The sequence below is a fragment of the Cuculus canorus genome, chromosome 6 (genome assembly GCF_017976375.1).
Source record: "Cuculus canorus isolate bCucCan1 chromosome 6, bCucCan1.pri, whole genome shotgun sequence".
Classification (NCBI taxonomy): Eukaryota; Metazoa; Chordata; class Aves; order Cuculiformes; family Cuculidae; genus Cuculus; species Cuculus canorus.
The window spans coordinates 35216227-35232043 of record NC_071406.1 but is presented as its reverse complement, the minus strand read 5'-3'; the positions used below and the strand labels follow the sequence as shown (position 1 = coordinate 35232043).

Sequence of the window (15817 nt, the reverse complement as noted above, 5' to 3'; positions counted from 1 at the left end):
AACTTTTTGTGTTATACTTCATCAGCTGCCACGCAAAAACGAATCATATGAGAACTCCTGCTCTTTCAGTGCCATGTAAAATGGATTGGATTAAGTTTCTATTGCACTGTGTAGATGAATCTGTATGGATCCAAATCTTTATACATACAGCATTAAATAACCCCACAGAGGGCTTAGTGCACAGAAAAAGACAGAAATGGCTGCAAAACCTATTTTCAATTAGCAGTAAAATTAAGAAGAGCATTAAGCATTCCTGCAGGCCCTGTTTTGCATTCTGAAATTCTAAACCTGCCTGGATTTCACTAGGAACCATAAAACTATGTAGTTACAGGGAAATATTAGTTAAAACATGTTATCTTTCACTAACTCAACCAAATGCACTGTGCAAAAGTAGAAACTAGTGTTGAGTAATAGCAAGCCTTAACAGTCATCAGTCAGAAATCAGTTTCCTCAGTCAACCTCTGCACCCAAATTTCGGATAAAACTCTGAGGAGATATTTAATTATATCTGTAGGCAACCTGGCATTCTGCTAGCTGAACTTTCTGAGTAACGGATAACACCAGATACATGGCAAAAATCCATTTTGAATATGGATGGAGCTTGGGTGTAAAAAGATTCGGAAATAACATGATAAAATGAGCAGTTAAATTTGGTAACTTGCATCCTGGAGTTTACTGTCCTGATGGGGAGCAAATACTGTACTCCCTTCTCCCTTTTTTACTTATATTTGCTTATCTTTTTCTAATTCATTCTAATTTTTCTCTTGATCTTCAGGAAACTTTTGATGGTTAGAGGAACAATTTCTTTCTAGAATTATTTTATTTTATATACCCACATGTGGGATATATCTTGGAATGAGAAACAATACCAAGGACAGTGACAAGTACACAAGCCTTGTTGTAAGCACTGTCAGTGCTGGGAAAGCAGGTTAACTTCTACCTGCAAGGTTACGTTTGCCGTTGAAGCATTAGAAAATTCATGTCTGGAAGTGGAATGTTGTGAGCTGATTGTTGAATATAAAATAAATAAAATTTCTTCTCTGCACTCAAGTGTGATATGCTGGTAACTGTAGACCGTATAGTCTACAGTTCTGCTTGAATTCTGCTGATAGTCTCGAAACGATTAGTCACTTGACCAATAGTCACTTGAAACCATTTCAAAGCTATTTTAACCTAAAGCCTTAAAGGTTCTGACAGCAACCAGTCAGTCACTTGAAGGCAGCATGCATTCCTTTTTGTTAAACAGGAATTACTCTGGAACCATCTTTTGCTGCTGTGGTTGCTGAGCAGGAGATTACCAGCTGTTTCTTTAAAAATACGAACATTTTCTGTAGTTTTAAAAGCTCAGCCAGTGTAGGTGTTTTACGTATAGAAATATATATAATATGAATTTTGTATATATAAAATAATAGCAACATAGTGTTATATATTTAGGTTTTTATTTACCTGTGTTTTGCTTGTTTTTTTACTAGATCTCGAACATTTCACCAGTCTGGATTTTCATGGTCTGATTATGCTTTGAGTTGAGCAAATACAATGCCAGCACTTGAGGCTGGCTGTTACTGTGTAAATTAGTTGTCAAATGCCAATGGAATCAGACCAGTGCCTTGAGCACCTGTATCCCATTGGGGCACACCTTCCATGCTGGTACTAGATTTGTAGATTCATCCCTGTGCTCATTCATAAGCATGGGAATCTGTAAGATAGACTGATACTGATAGATAAATTTGTTCTGTATCAGCTCCGTCACTGTAATTAGTCACAGCACAGTTCCTGTTAGTTTTCTTATGTGACGCCTGTTCTGGTAGATGTTAGAAACGAATTAGGCAAAAGAAGAAATAATCAGTGCCAAATTAAAACTTAACATTTTGCCCCCGCTGCCTCTGGTTGTTTCTTCAGTTTCACATAAAAATTCCAAATGTCTGTCTTCATCTAAAAAATAAATTTTTAGGATTGTTGCTTTTATGGAGTTATCATGAGAGGAAATACAACTGGTACAACTGCCACTGCTGCTTATCTGTTAGTAACAATTTAACAAATATAAAGAAATAAAAAATGAAGAGATATGTAAATGCGCTACCCCAGACATAATTCTGCTTTATAAATGTGAATACCTACACGTTTGTCATTTTCCTCCGAGTGCTGCTACTTACAGGACATGGTGCATTTGTCAGCTCTAAGTACTAGTCTGGGTTAATGGTAGTTTCGAGAAAGTTTACCTGAGTGAAATCTGGCACTTTTATAAAGGGCAGGAAGGATGAGACTGGGAACTACCAACCTGTCAGCCTCACCTCTGTGCCTTGGAAGATCATGGAACAGATCCTCCTAGAAGCTATGCTAAAGCACGTGATGGGCAGGGAAGTGATCTGAGACAGCCAGCACGGCTTCACCAAGGATGAGTCCTGCCTGACCAACCTAGTGGCTTTCGATGATGGGGTAACAACAGCAGTGAACACAGGAAAAGCAATGGATGTGATCTGTCTGGACTTCTGTAAAGCCTTTGACACATTTCCCCACAACATCCTTCTCTCTAAATTGGAGATGCATTTGATGGGTAGATAAGGAATTAGATGGTAGGTCGTATTCAGAGAGTAGTAGTCATCTGCTCAAAGTCCAGATGGAGATCTGTGACAAGCAGTGTCCTCAGGGGTCCATACTGGGACCGGTGCTGTTTAATATCTTTATCAGTGATACAGACAATGAGGTCAAGTGGAGTCTTAGGAATTTTGCGGATGACACCAAGCTGAGTGGTGCACATGTCACAGTGGAAGGATGATATGCCATCCAGAGGGACCTGGACAAGCTGGAGGATTGGGCCTATGTGAACCTCATGAGGTTCAACAAGGCCAAGTGCAAGGTTCTCCACCTGGGTCAGGGCAATATAGAATTTCAATACAGGCTGGGGGACAGTGTGATTGAGAGTTGCCCTGCGGAGAAGGGCTTGGGGGTGCTCATTGATGAGACTCGACATGAGCCGACTGTGTGCACTTGCAGCCCAGAAGGCAAACCATATCCTGGGCTGCATCAAAAGAAACATGTCCAGCAGGTTGAGGGAGGTGGTTCTCCTCCCTCTAGTCTGCTCTCGTGAGACCCCCACCTGGGGTATTGTGTTCAGTTCTGGAATCCCCAACATAAGAGGGATATGGAACTGTTGGAATGGGTTCAGATGATGATTATGAAGATGATCTGAGGGCTGGGGCACCCCTGCTGTGAGGACAGGATGAGAGGATTGGGCTTGTTCAGCCTAGAGAAGAGTTCAGCCTCCTTAGTACCTGAAGGGGACATACAAGAAAGCTGGGGAGGGAATTTTTTCACGGGTGTGTAGTGATAGGAAGATGGGGAGTTGCTTTAAATTATAAGGGGGAAGATTTAGGTTAGACATTGGGAAGAAATTCTTCATGATTAGGGTTGTGAGGCACTGGTACAGGTTGCCCAGGGGAGCTGTGGCCGCCCCCTCCCTTGGCAGTTCAAGACCAATTTGGTTGAGTCCTTGAGCAGCCTGGTGTGATGGGAGGTGTCCCTGCCCACGGCAGGGGGGTTGGAACTGGATTATTTTTAAGATCCCTTTGAACCCAAACCTTTCTATGATTCTATAATGAAGCCAGACCTACAAAACTCCAGGTCTTTAGGCGAAACTCCTTGTAGTAGTGTTAAAAAAAAAGAAAAAGAAAAAAAAGAAAGCTCTTACCGTGTGAAGCTTTTCATCTTTTTTCTTGAGAGCTATCATTGGCTTGCTGTCCTGGAATGTTGCTGTGGTGGGTTACTCTAGTGTACTTTTTCATAGAGTAATAGTGTAACTAGTGAAAAGAAAAATCCCAGAATTTTTTGTCATTAACAAAATATTCTTTATATTCAAGATTAAAAACAAAAAAATCAAAACCCTCCAAGCTTCTGTATGGCAGCAAATCACAGGTTATTTTATTGAGTTAAAAGTGATGTTAAATGCCACGTTTTATAAATATCATGTTACCTGAGCATATAGGTGTTTTTTTAATACAGCAAAACCTTGCCTCTGAGTGTGACGAGATCTACTGGTTATTTAATGATCAGTGAAGGCAGCTTTTCATAGTGCTTTGGTCTGAGGTAAATTAACACCTACAGAGACATCTTTCACTTCTGTTACTAATGCTGTCAAATTTAAGTTGGGGAATAATTAAGGTGAAATTTAATTCTTAAATGAAATGAGCCGATCATATTTTTTTATGAAAACACATAGTTTTCAGATTTATTTTTTTTTAAATAAGGACAAGTTATTTCAGCTTGTTCTTTCATGGCTCTCTGAGGAGCTCTTTGAGGCCTAAGCCAGCAATGCTATTCAGTCAGTGCCCTTTACTCACTTGTATGTTCTTAAGAGCCAGTATTTTCTACTGCATTGGCATCTTTACTGGTGAGGATTTTATAAAGGTGGTTTGAAATTTTAAAGCACCCTGAGTGTCATTAGGGTTGGTCTTGCTTGCGAGCCATATAATAGATGGGAGATTGTGCCAGCAGGGGTTTTGTAAGCAGAGAAATGTTCTACTTAGTGGCATGTCTAGTAAAAGTCAAATACCTACAAATGCACGTGAATAGTATAATAAAGGAATTGTGTCTGAAATCAAGGGCTTATTTTCTACTCTTGTCTACTGTGTCCCAGCTGTCACTGGTTTTGATAAAAGGTGTTGTGTTTGTGCATAAGCTTTGATGTGATCTGATTTGAAGTTTTCTCTGCTCCAGATTTATCTCTTATGACCTCTCTTTATTTGGGTCATTAAACCCCTAAAATATTAAAAAGCATGTAATGTGTTACTCCTTTTTCTCATGTTGTTATTCTTGAAAGCAAATGAACTTACTTTGGCTTCATGGCATAGTCAAAAGGAAGAGGGAGTGTCATGTGCAAGCAGATCAGGGCAAGAATGTATTCTTCAGTGTAAACAGGGTTAGGTAGGCTGGATGGCTGCCCCAAAGAATCATGTTGCAAAACTCTTCAGAATATTTGCAGAATGGTGTGATAATGGCAAATATGAATTAGTTTAGCAACTTAGCAGTTTGACAAAGGGCTGATTATAAGCAAGCCTCCAGATAACAGTACCAGCAAACTTTTCTAGTTCATTTCAAATTTTTCCTTTTACTTAAGCCTAGTGTTACTGACTACCTCCTGACAGTTCCTTTGGTACTGTCTGAGGAAGGAAAGTAACCATAAAGTCCTTGCTTCTTTCTGTTTGATGTCTTGTGCTGAGTAGGAGATTGATGTTGGATATTTGCTGTGGGACTTAGTGAAACGTTCCTGGAGGAGGCTTCTAGTGGGAAAAAAAGATACAGAGATAACGGGGAGCCTCACTGAAAGGAAAGAGATGACAGTATTCTGAAGGAAAATAGTATTTTACTTGAATGGAAGGGGATGAGACATCCAAAAGCCTTATCTCTTAAACAGAAGACAAGATTGTCACCTAATTTGTGAGATGAAGCTAGGGGATAGCATCTACCATTGAGTGTTAATTTTGCTTCCTTACATTTGTAGGTGCTCTGTTGCTTACTATGCCATTGCCAATTCTTCCAGAAGCTTATTGGTTTTGATTAACTAGAACAAACTTTTGTTCCATTGTGTTGTCAGGCACATGTTGTCTCCGTAGAATCATAACCATAGAGTGGTGTGGGTTAGAAGGGACCTTAAAGATCATGTAACTCCAACCCCCCTGCCATGGGCAGGGATGCCACCCACTAGATCAGGCTGTTTAAGGCCCCATCCAACCTGGCCTTGAACACTTCCAGGAATGGGGCAGCCACAACTTCCCTGGGCAACCTGTGCCAGTGCCTCACCACTCTCACTGTGAAGAATGGTCAGGTAGGACTCGCCTTGGTTAAGCCATGCTGTCTGTGTCGGATCACCTCCCTGCCCTCCATGTGCTTTCATATAGGTTCTAGGAGGATCTATTCCATGATCTTCCCAGGCACTGAGGTGTGGCTGACAGGTTTGTAGATCCCAGGGTCATCTTTTCTACCCTTTTTAAAAATGGGCACACCATTACCCTTTTTCCAGTCACCAGGGACTTCTCCTGACTGCCATGACTTTTCAAATATTGTGGAGAGTGGCCTGCCAACCACATCAGCCCAGTCCCTCAGAACTCTGGGATGCATCTCATCAGGTCCATCTTCTGGTGTAATTCTGTATCTTATCAGGAGTGATTATGCTAACTTGACAGTGCTTGTCTTCAGCTTCCTTTCTAAATGCTTAAGGTTGTAACTCCAAAACCTCTTTCTGACCTTACTGGTATCTATATGAATTCTTACTGCTGGTTCATCTCCAATATTTCGCAAGACCATGTTCAGATATGTTGTGAGAACTTTTCACCTTTACATCCACTGGCGAGTCATCACACAGCCCTCTCTGATGCTGTTAGAAATAGAGATAGTTAAATCATGGTGGAAACATGCCCCTAAAGCGGTATCCATCAGTTCAAAAGTAACTCCAGCCATCTTATCAAGCAGACATATTGTGGAATAATTTCTCTTCGTTAGGTTGCTGCTGCCTTGCATGGAAATGTTTCTCCTTTATTGAGAGTGCTAATACAGAAACAGGATGCCCTGGGTTATCTTGTGTACCTCTTTTTCTCTTCAGTAGCCGGTCACTTGAGTGTGTCAGTGGAATGTATCTCTCTGAGTTTTCTGTCTGTTTTAGTGAACTGGATCTGCCCTCATCACAATGGTCATTTTCTTAGTATCCTGATTTCTTAGTGATCTTTTATAAACTATTAATGGTTAGTTCCAAATTACCTCCTCTTCAGTGTAAATCAGGTTGCATCTACCATCAGTGTTCTGGTGCAGCTTTAGAGAATGATCTGTGTAAATTATTCCACTAGATTTAGTTACTCACAGAGAAACACCCTGATGAGTAACTTTACGTTCCCTTTGTTGTGAGGTGATTCCACTGTAATTAATTTTTTTTCTTTTGTTCTTTTCTCCCCTTTTTTCCTTAACACTTCTGCTCCAGCAACATTAAAATGCTACTGCTTTCAAACTTTAATTTTTAAGGCAAATGGTGGTGGAGCCTCCTCTAGTTTTGATTGATGCTGGCATGTCCCATTTCTCTTACATGTTCATTGTTTTATTTTAAGTAGTAACTTACTTGGACAACGCTACTGCTGATTTTGTAGGAGCCCACTTAGAGCATGGGACAATCAAATAGTACTTACAGTAACTTAGCAGTGTATCCTAGTGTGAGTAATGGTTTTGTCTATTGGCCGTATGAAGTTTTGAAAGTAAGAACGTGCTTCTTACACTGTAATACTTTTGATTACTTGGTGAATGATAAGTGCATATTCTGTTAGCTGTGCTGAACAGAAAGGCATGTTAGAGTAGGGTTAAGGCATAGTCTGCTAGCATAGAGAGCTGAGTTTAAGACTGTGCAGTCATTTGACATTTCTCCGGTGTCTGAAAAATGTTTCTGCTGCTAAGAAGAATACATGCTCTTTCTATTCCTACTGAAAGGTTAGACCAGGTCATCTTTCAAAGTCCCTTCCAAGCTGGGCTGTTCTATGATTTTTATAATTGTCATTTTTTTTTTTTTAATTCTCTATAGGTACTTCTGTCTAGCAGTTCAGTTAGAATAGGATGAGTTTTATATACCCTATAGCAATTTGTTCTGCAGCTCCTTTTCTAAGGAATGTGAAACCTACTCTGGTGTTTTGGCATCTACAGTAGCTTTTGTAATTTCTTACATGTGTAATTTATAGGGGGGAAAATGCAGTTACCTTTGTTGATGCTACTGAATTAAAACTCTTACTTTATATTACAGGTATAATGGCTGTGATCAAAGTGCATCCAAATTTTAATAGGATAATTTGGTTAGATGTTAGTTTAATTTGTTTAGATGAAATGTATGAAGATGTAATGTGATCACTTGGGCTAGCTGAGAAAGCTGTTTATAACTTGACTTCTTGCTGTTTCTGAAAATATAGAGACACTGCTATTCCTGTGCCTTTTAATTAAGTCGAGTTGGGGTTTTTTTTTAGTATTGTACCTTTATGATTAAATTTCATAGTACATTGTTTTCGAAACTTGAATATGGAGATCGTGCTGATAAATTGGCTATGGGTTTTGTTGAGATTTTTTTTGATAAATTAATTTTTCATGAAAAGTAAGAATCATCTTGCAACGATCTGAATATGTGTAGATACAACAAATATTTTTTAACTTGCTGCTGAAGGAAGAAACAGAATGTTGGTAATTTCACTCTGTGAAATAATAATAAAAAAAATCATTCCTTAAGCAGGTGGTTCTAAAGTAATCTGAATTTAAGTAGTCAGATCCAAGCCATTAATTGTTTCCCATGGTTCATTTGGTAATTGATTGGTGGTTACCACCTAAATAGTGGAAAAGGCTACCTGGAGCTTAATAATCTTACTATTAAGGACAGTATATTCTGTATGGATCTTGATGCTATAGAATATTTGGTTAAGGGTTTAGGAGGTTCCTGAAGTACACATCTTGGTGTAAACCTGGCACAGTCATGAGCAAATGATGAGGTAGAATCCTAAGCTCAAAGGATCTCATTGTGTAGGAGGCATTAATTAATTTTAAAAAATGATGATAAAATTAAAAGCTGTTTTTGTGTGATCTCAGAATTTTATCTGGAAATTATCTGTTTCCTAGAAACAGTGGACTTGGATGCAGGATTTATAGGCTTTGCTTTTCTTGAACATGTTTTGTAGGTGGTAGCCCTTGATGCACCATTGTGCTTATGAAGTGTTGCTGCTGCTCTTCCAGGCATGCCTTTTTAACAATGCCTTATATTTTTCTCAGACTAACAATGTAAGATCTCTGTTCCAGTCAGGAACTCAGAATATTATATCCATCATCCTTCGCAGAGTGCTTTCTTCTTTTCTAATTAGTATCCTTAAATAGGTATTTTCTGTACTGGCTCAGCTAACATAACCAAATGTACATTAAGTGATGTGGCCAACAACAGCACCTTGAAAGCCAGTAGCAAAGCAGGGAGTGTTTTAATGAGAGTCTTGCGAGGTCCAGGGGCTGAATTGTCCCATTGCTCTATCTTGGAGCCAGGTGCTGCACTGCCAGTCATCTTCCCTTGATTGCTGTGCTTCTCCTGCTGTTCCCTGCTCCTGGTGTTGATTTTACTGACTGCCGTGGGGGCTTTTCCTGTCTGGTTTCTGCTTCTTTTACTGCTTGCTTTGATTAGACCTGTGCTGCATGGCACTTACATACTTTATATGAATTGGGACTATGACTGACAGGCTGAATCAGCTTACTTTAGAAGATCCTAGCTGCTTGTAAAACCCTTCCTGAACTGCTGCTTAGAATGGATTATTATTTTGAGAAATAAAAGTTCTATTTTCTGCTTACCAATCTTGTCATAATGTCTAAATAAGCATGTCTCTTGCTATTGGTATTTTCACTGAGGTAGTTTAGTGTCCTAACAAATATTTGGATTCATTGAATTTTTAACAAGCCTCTTCTATGCTTTTGTATTTTTTTGCTGCTGTTGTGTGCTTCCTTCAATGGAAATAACACCCTATGAATTGTTATGATGCCTATATTACTATTTCTGTATATGAGGCCTATATTACCATTTTTTTTAACTCATGATTTTCAAATATCTTATTCTGGGTAATAAATTACATTGGGTAGACCCTTGTTCAGTTTGATTTACCCAGAAGGTGTGAACACTTTGATCACTTCAGATCTTGAAAACAAAACTGTGTGCATCAGGTAAAATATCTTGGGATGTGGTATGACGGCAAAGGATGGTAAAATAGAGCTGAGGACTGGATGCTTAATTACTGAGGTGAGCTTCTTCAGATCAAAAATTAAAGAGCGATCCTCAGTCCGCAGATATCAATCTTTTGGGGAATAATTTTCATTTAGTCTCTTGCCTTAAGTCTTCTATGAAAAGAACCATAATTCAGCATATGTGTTTTATGTAAAACTTTATAATCTCAGGACATTTTTGGGAAAGGAGTTTGCTTTTTTTTTCCTTGTTTAAAGAAATGCAGAATTAATATGACTGATTTTGTGCAGCTGTATTTAAGCTAGGTATGCATTACCACAGGTACTTAGCTTTGTTTGAGAAGGCTCTGAGGAGTATGAGATGCCCTAGAGGTGGTGAATACTTTGTGTGAAGGTGCCACCTAATGCACCTCTTCTGCTGTGGTGCATGAAGCAGTTCTAACAGGGAAGGAGAGGCTCAAGCCAGAACACCTGTCCCTGCCCTTGCTCCTTGCATACATTAATAAATGTCTGGAAAAACTGCCAGAGACCTTACATATTCTTAAAGACACTCTGTCTCTTCACTAGGAAAGTCCTCAAGCTCTCTGTCCTTTAGGGCAGGCGAAGGAAACTAAGAAATACTGCAGTCCTTGGTGAAAACCTCCCTCGTTTTAGTAGGGGCCCCACATGAGTGTGGCTGGTAAACAGGCTGCAAGGAGAAATCTGAACTGAAGGTCTGTAGGGCTTTAGTCTGTGAAGAGGGAGGGCTGGAGGGGCAGACTGAAGAGCCTCCAGGGGAAGGGGTAGTGAGGGAAGGAGTGTGCTGCAGACTGGGTGGCTGGCCATAGTCTTTGCACAAGGCAGGGTGCCAGTTGCAGAGGAGACTGCAGAGGTGGACTTCAGCAGGACTGGGTGGACTGAAAGGTTGTCCTGGAGGCAGAGGAGGCGTTTCCCACACTTATTTTCTGCTTTGTCATACCTTTTCCTTTCTTTTAGTGCTTTGAAACTGATCGACATCTGCTGTTCCTTCCCTATTTCTAGATCCAGTTCAACAGCTGCAGAAAGGTTTAATAGTTTACAAAGAACCTGAAGTTTCCTCTTGGGCCTCCCTATTCCTCTGTTCTCTCTGCAAAGATCTTCAATATAATGTGTCATCTTCTGCAGACTGAATGTTCAGAGGCATGGTATACAACTGAGTAGCAGTGCAAGTAAAACTGAGATGATGGAACTGTTGCTGTGCTATTTTAACTCCTTTAGTTTTACTTTTCAATTTACCATTAAAACTTAGAAGACAATACTTTTGAAAGGTGCGGCCGGTAAACTGGTACAATTTATCTCATATAGATTAACCTAATTTAGAACTGAAATTACTTTGTCTGAATTTCTATTTTGGAAGATGAATTTCAAGATCAGTCTTTTTGCAAATGTAATTAGATTTTAATAGCTGTTTCAAATAAGGATTTGATGAGATATTGGTGAAAGTCTTTAAAAACCGTTGAGTTTGATGTTAAGACATCACATCTTATGCATATGAAAATATAAGAGGCAATAGGGCAACTTTTCTGCATGTGGGTTGCCCAGGAGAGTCCTCTACCAATAAAGGTTTTTCTTTTGTTAAGTGTGTTCTTGGCATTTTTATCTCTGCCTATCTGATGCAGGATGTGTTTAGCTAAGCATCCTCCCTAGTGATGCTAGCAAAGAATCTTCATTGTACTGTCAATTGTTCAGTGTTCTTACAGTAAAACGATTTTTGCTTGCTTAAATCAAAATTTCTAGAAATGTCAGTATTGGTGTTGATTCTGTAGGTAGTGGATGGAAAAATGCAGTTATAAATCAAATATTAGCTTTAATTTCATCCTGTAGGAGCAAATTGTTCAGTTATTGGAAAAAGCAGCCTTTTTATGATGATGTTTAATTCTTGCTAGCTTTGGGCAAGTTGAAGATGGGCAAAATACAGTGAAAGTGGATTGAGTGTCTCTAGTGAATACTGCTAAAAATATCTTCTTATTTTTACCAGAAAGTGACGTTTTTCAGACTCATCCTTGGTATATTTCTCATTATGATATGAAACCTCCATTGTGAAAGGGAAAAGAGATTTAGCCTGAAGAAAGACAGTTGTGGTTTCCCAACAGTACCACTGATTTTGTGCCTCACCCTCATCTAAAGGGAGTTTCTGAGGTTCACTGATACACATTTCATCACAGTACAGCTGCCTTGACTCTGATCCACAAAAATGTGTTCCATTTTGGAGGAGGACAGGGTTCTGGGTTTTGGAGTTGGTAAGCTTTCATAAATTCTTACGCTTATCTGAGATCCCTTCTCTTCCCCACTCCCTCTGCCACCAGTCCTGGTCTGTCTAAGTAGCAATGCACATGGCTTGGGATTGTCACACATGCAGCTTGTCGTCTGCTGATAGATTATTCAAATTAGCTCATTTCCCATTTTATTTTCCCTGTATGTTCAAGGACTAAACCCTTGTGCCAGATGCAGCAGGGTTATTGACCACAGAGTACCCCGACCAGCTTTCCTAGAAACAGCATGGGAAGGGGCTTGGTTGTGGTCTTATGAGTCCTGATTCCAAGGCTCTGTAGTTACTTGTTTACAAATCAGCTGCTGCGAGTTCAGATGGGGACTCATGGGCTGTATTATGCCCAGGGAGAGAGACACTTTGGACAGCTAGGTCAGAACTGTAGGACTGAAAAAGATAAGAATAAGGAACTGTGAGTAGAGCATTAATCTTTTCTTCCACTTAAAACAAATAAACCTCTTTTGGAGGAAAAAAAATGGCACAAAAAATGTAATCTCCTGCTCTTTCATTGCTTTCTTCACCAAAGATCCCTTGTGACAAGATCACACAAAATTGACCTGATGTTTGGTACACTGACCTTCCTAATGTAGATATGCTGTTGTCTGAAAATATCATAAAAATTGAACATCTATTTTAGGGAGACTCATAGCTTAGCTGCTCATCGTCTTCTCTTTTTCACCACCTTAGTTATTGTGTTGTCCATTTGCATTGGTTTTATTCTGTCTCAGTCTTTGAAGAGATGACTTGCTTCAATCTTTTTAACGAAAATGAAGTTGTTTACTGTTTCCAGACCAAAAATCTCTCCAGTCTCTCGATTTGTGGTTGTGTAAAACTTTTGTTCACGTGAAATTTAAAATAAAATTCTCGTGTGTCTTCACTACTCTTTGAGAATCAGATGTTGAATGAATTCCATTGGTAGACTAAATTTGCTTTTACTTTAGAAACAGACTTCTGTTAAAGAGTTTCAGGGAATGTTAACTCTTTATATTGGGTAGCATTGAACCATCATGTGCTTACTCAGCTCCATGTTCACCTGCTGTCTTTTGAGGGCACTTCGGTTTCTTTACTGGCCTGTCTCATTTCCTGTGTTGGGAAGTGCGCTTGAAATTACTTAGCTTGTCTGCTTCAAAAACTCCGACAGATGAGAATGTGTTTGTTCTTCCTGTATAGCAAACTGTAAAAGACAGCAGCATGTTGCTGGAGTTGGATTAATTTCTAAAAACTTAGATCTATGTGACCTATTAAATATTCCTTCCTTTTCTATTACTTAGGCTCTCATTTTTAGTCCTACACACCCTCCCCAAAGCCATAGCTTACTCAAGGTTGCCTTCTCAACATACAGAGGGGTTAACGCTCAGCTGCAAGTGGGGTTGGAAAAGGGACTATGGAGTCCATTCGCCTAGTGGTGTTAGTAGATACCCAAGAAAAGTGATGTATAGCAACTGATCCAGTCAGGAAACTAAAACACTTCTCCTGAGGAAATTATATTTAAAGAGAACATTTGAAATGTCATTTTCATTAGTTGAGGTAGAACCGGTATGTTTAATGCAATTTACTGTTTGAAAACATACACTTCAAATGTGAAGACCACATCTTACTGAAAGGCCTTAATGAAAATATTTTAAATTGCTAGATTTATTAATAAATTATCAATTTACTTATTGGTACATACTTGAGGGAAGGGGAAGGAACAGAAACCCCATGAAAGAAAAGAGGAATCCTTCCTTACTTGTTAAAGAAAGAGCTTTACTTGCAAAGGAACTGGCACAGATTCCTCTTGAGTGATATCTTCAGTTCAGTGAAAGCTGCATTTTGTAAATATCTGCATTTTGTAAATGTTCTAGCAAGACTTGAGGGCAAGTAGGAAAGCTGAAGCTCTTTGAGGGAAGGAAAGAGTGAAACGAAAGATATTCTCAGCCCTGTATGGTACAAGGGTTAGAAGCGCGGTCACTGGTCTTAAAACAGTACAGACTGAAGAGTGCTTCTTTGTTCCATATGTTCCTCTGGCTTCTCGTGGCTGTGTGTGATATGTACCCTTAAAGAGCACCTGCAGAGGTTTCATGTCGTGGTTTTGTACTTTAAGTGTAGAGGTATAACAGATGAGAAAATAGAACTGCAAATGTTAAGTTCCTAGCTCAGATGTGTATGGTCCTTGTAGATGTATCAAGAGCCAGCAGGGAGTCTCCTTGTTTGGGTGCTTGGGGAGCGACAGGGAATATTTATTAGTTACTGTCTATCTCTTTCACTTCTTATTCCTGCTATGTTAGAATGTAAAGATGAGATTAATCTTCCTGAACACTAGCCAGACTAAAGGTAGATGGCTGTCCTGGGTTATCTGTCTAGAGTCCTGAAGAGGTTCAGAGGAGAAAGCAGTTCAGTTCCTCTTATTTTTCGTACCCTTCATGGGGATGAGAAGATCGACAGTCCTTTAATGAGTATATCAAGCACCCAGCCAGTCTAGACTAGAGCAGTAATTCTTAGACAACTGAAGCTGATAGAATAACTCTGCCCTTAACATCTGTAAAGCTTTTATTACAGAATTCTGGAGGTTTTGTAAAACGTCGGGGTGTTGCTGTGTTAAATTGATTAGATTAGGGAATAAATTAGATTATTTAGATTCCTAATTTTTACTCTAATTAGCTGTCTTGTTTTTAGAATCCAAAGAAATTTGCTGGGAATAGTTCAAGTTTTATTTAAAAGATGGAACAGTATCGTCTTGTCTCTTCAGGATCCTCAAGTCTGATGTGTAATTGTAACCATGGTTGCAGCATTTCTCTTGATGTCCAGCAGTGAGCTGGAAGAGGGTTGATTCCCTCTCCTCTCTCTGCATGGTTCTGGCATACAGAACACTTAATAAGAAATGATTGTAAACTCCTGCAAGAAGCAAATTTTTTTCTGTTATTCAGAAGTGTTTCTTATCATCTAAATGAAATGCTTCTCAGGTCAAGCTAGGGATTTGTTTGAATAATTCAAAATGCATTTGAAAGGTGAGAATTTTTAAAAGTATAGACTTAGACGGCTTCAGTTGAACTGTTAAGTGTCAATGGCAGCTAAAGAACTTAGATAGGGGAAGGAGATTTTATTTGCGCGCCTGAATTTGTACTGAAATAAAACTGTATTTCAGGTGTGGATCCATCCCTGCAAGCAGAGAACAGAGTTCCAGGGTCTTCACAAGCTGCCACTGCTGTATCTAAACAGCAGAAATCCCGTTCTACCAACTCAAGGGATGAGCGCTTCCGATCTGGTAAGGCAAAGAAATGTAGCTAAAGCATCGAGTACCTTAAGAGCCAAAGTGTACCATTAAGGTAGTAGCTACACCTAAAGAAAAAGTTGGAAGTGCTTCGGAAGAAAGAAAGGGTAATGAATATTTTTGAAATCACTTTTTGTATTTCCATACGTGAGTGGTTTTGTTTGAATCCCAATTGGAGGAAATGCGAGGAGGAAAAGTAATTGCAGACATGTCTCCTGATATTTTTCATATTGTGAATTTTACACCACGCCTAACAACTTTTTCTCTTGTTGCTGCTTGGGTTTTCAGACTCTAGAGTGTTTTTTTAAACATTTAGAAAACTACAGCATTTTGGTTGTGGGTTGTGGGGAATTTTTTGCTTGAATTGTTGTACATTTTGTAAAAGGAAGGTTGTACGATTATCATATTTACTGTAGCTCACTCTAAAATATTTCCTGTTTTAAAGCAAGTGCACAAAAAGGGGAAATGTCACAATGGATATTCTACTTAATTTAAACGGACACCACTGTGACAAACGTATTTTGGAAACTTTTGTGAAAATATCAATATCCTCATCA

The 15817-nt window shown here is 39.2% G+C and overlaps 1 protein-coding gene across 5 annotated transcripts in view; it reads left to right on the top strand.

Annotated features, from left to right (window-relative positions):
* Nucleotides 1-15817, top strand: part of DIP2A (disco interacting protein 2 homolog A) — a 124383-nt gene that overhangs the window by 35512 nt on the left and 73054 nt on the right. For 4 of the 5 annotated variants that reach the window (XR_008450473.1, XM_054070370.1, XM_054070367.1 and 1 more), the window contains exon 3: nucleotides 15135-15254. The exons of the other annotated variant lie outside the window; for it this stretch is intronic. Coding sequence is in view for 3 of the 4 variants with exons in the window: in XM_054070370.1 (XP_053926345.1) it covers nucleotides 15135-15254 (120 nt within the window). In the remaining variant the exon portion in view is untranslated. The remainder of the gene's footprint in view (nucleotides 1-15134; nucleotides 15255-15817) is intronic. 5 annotated transcript variants of the gene reach the window in all.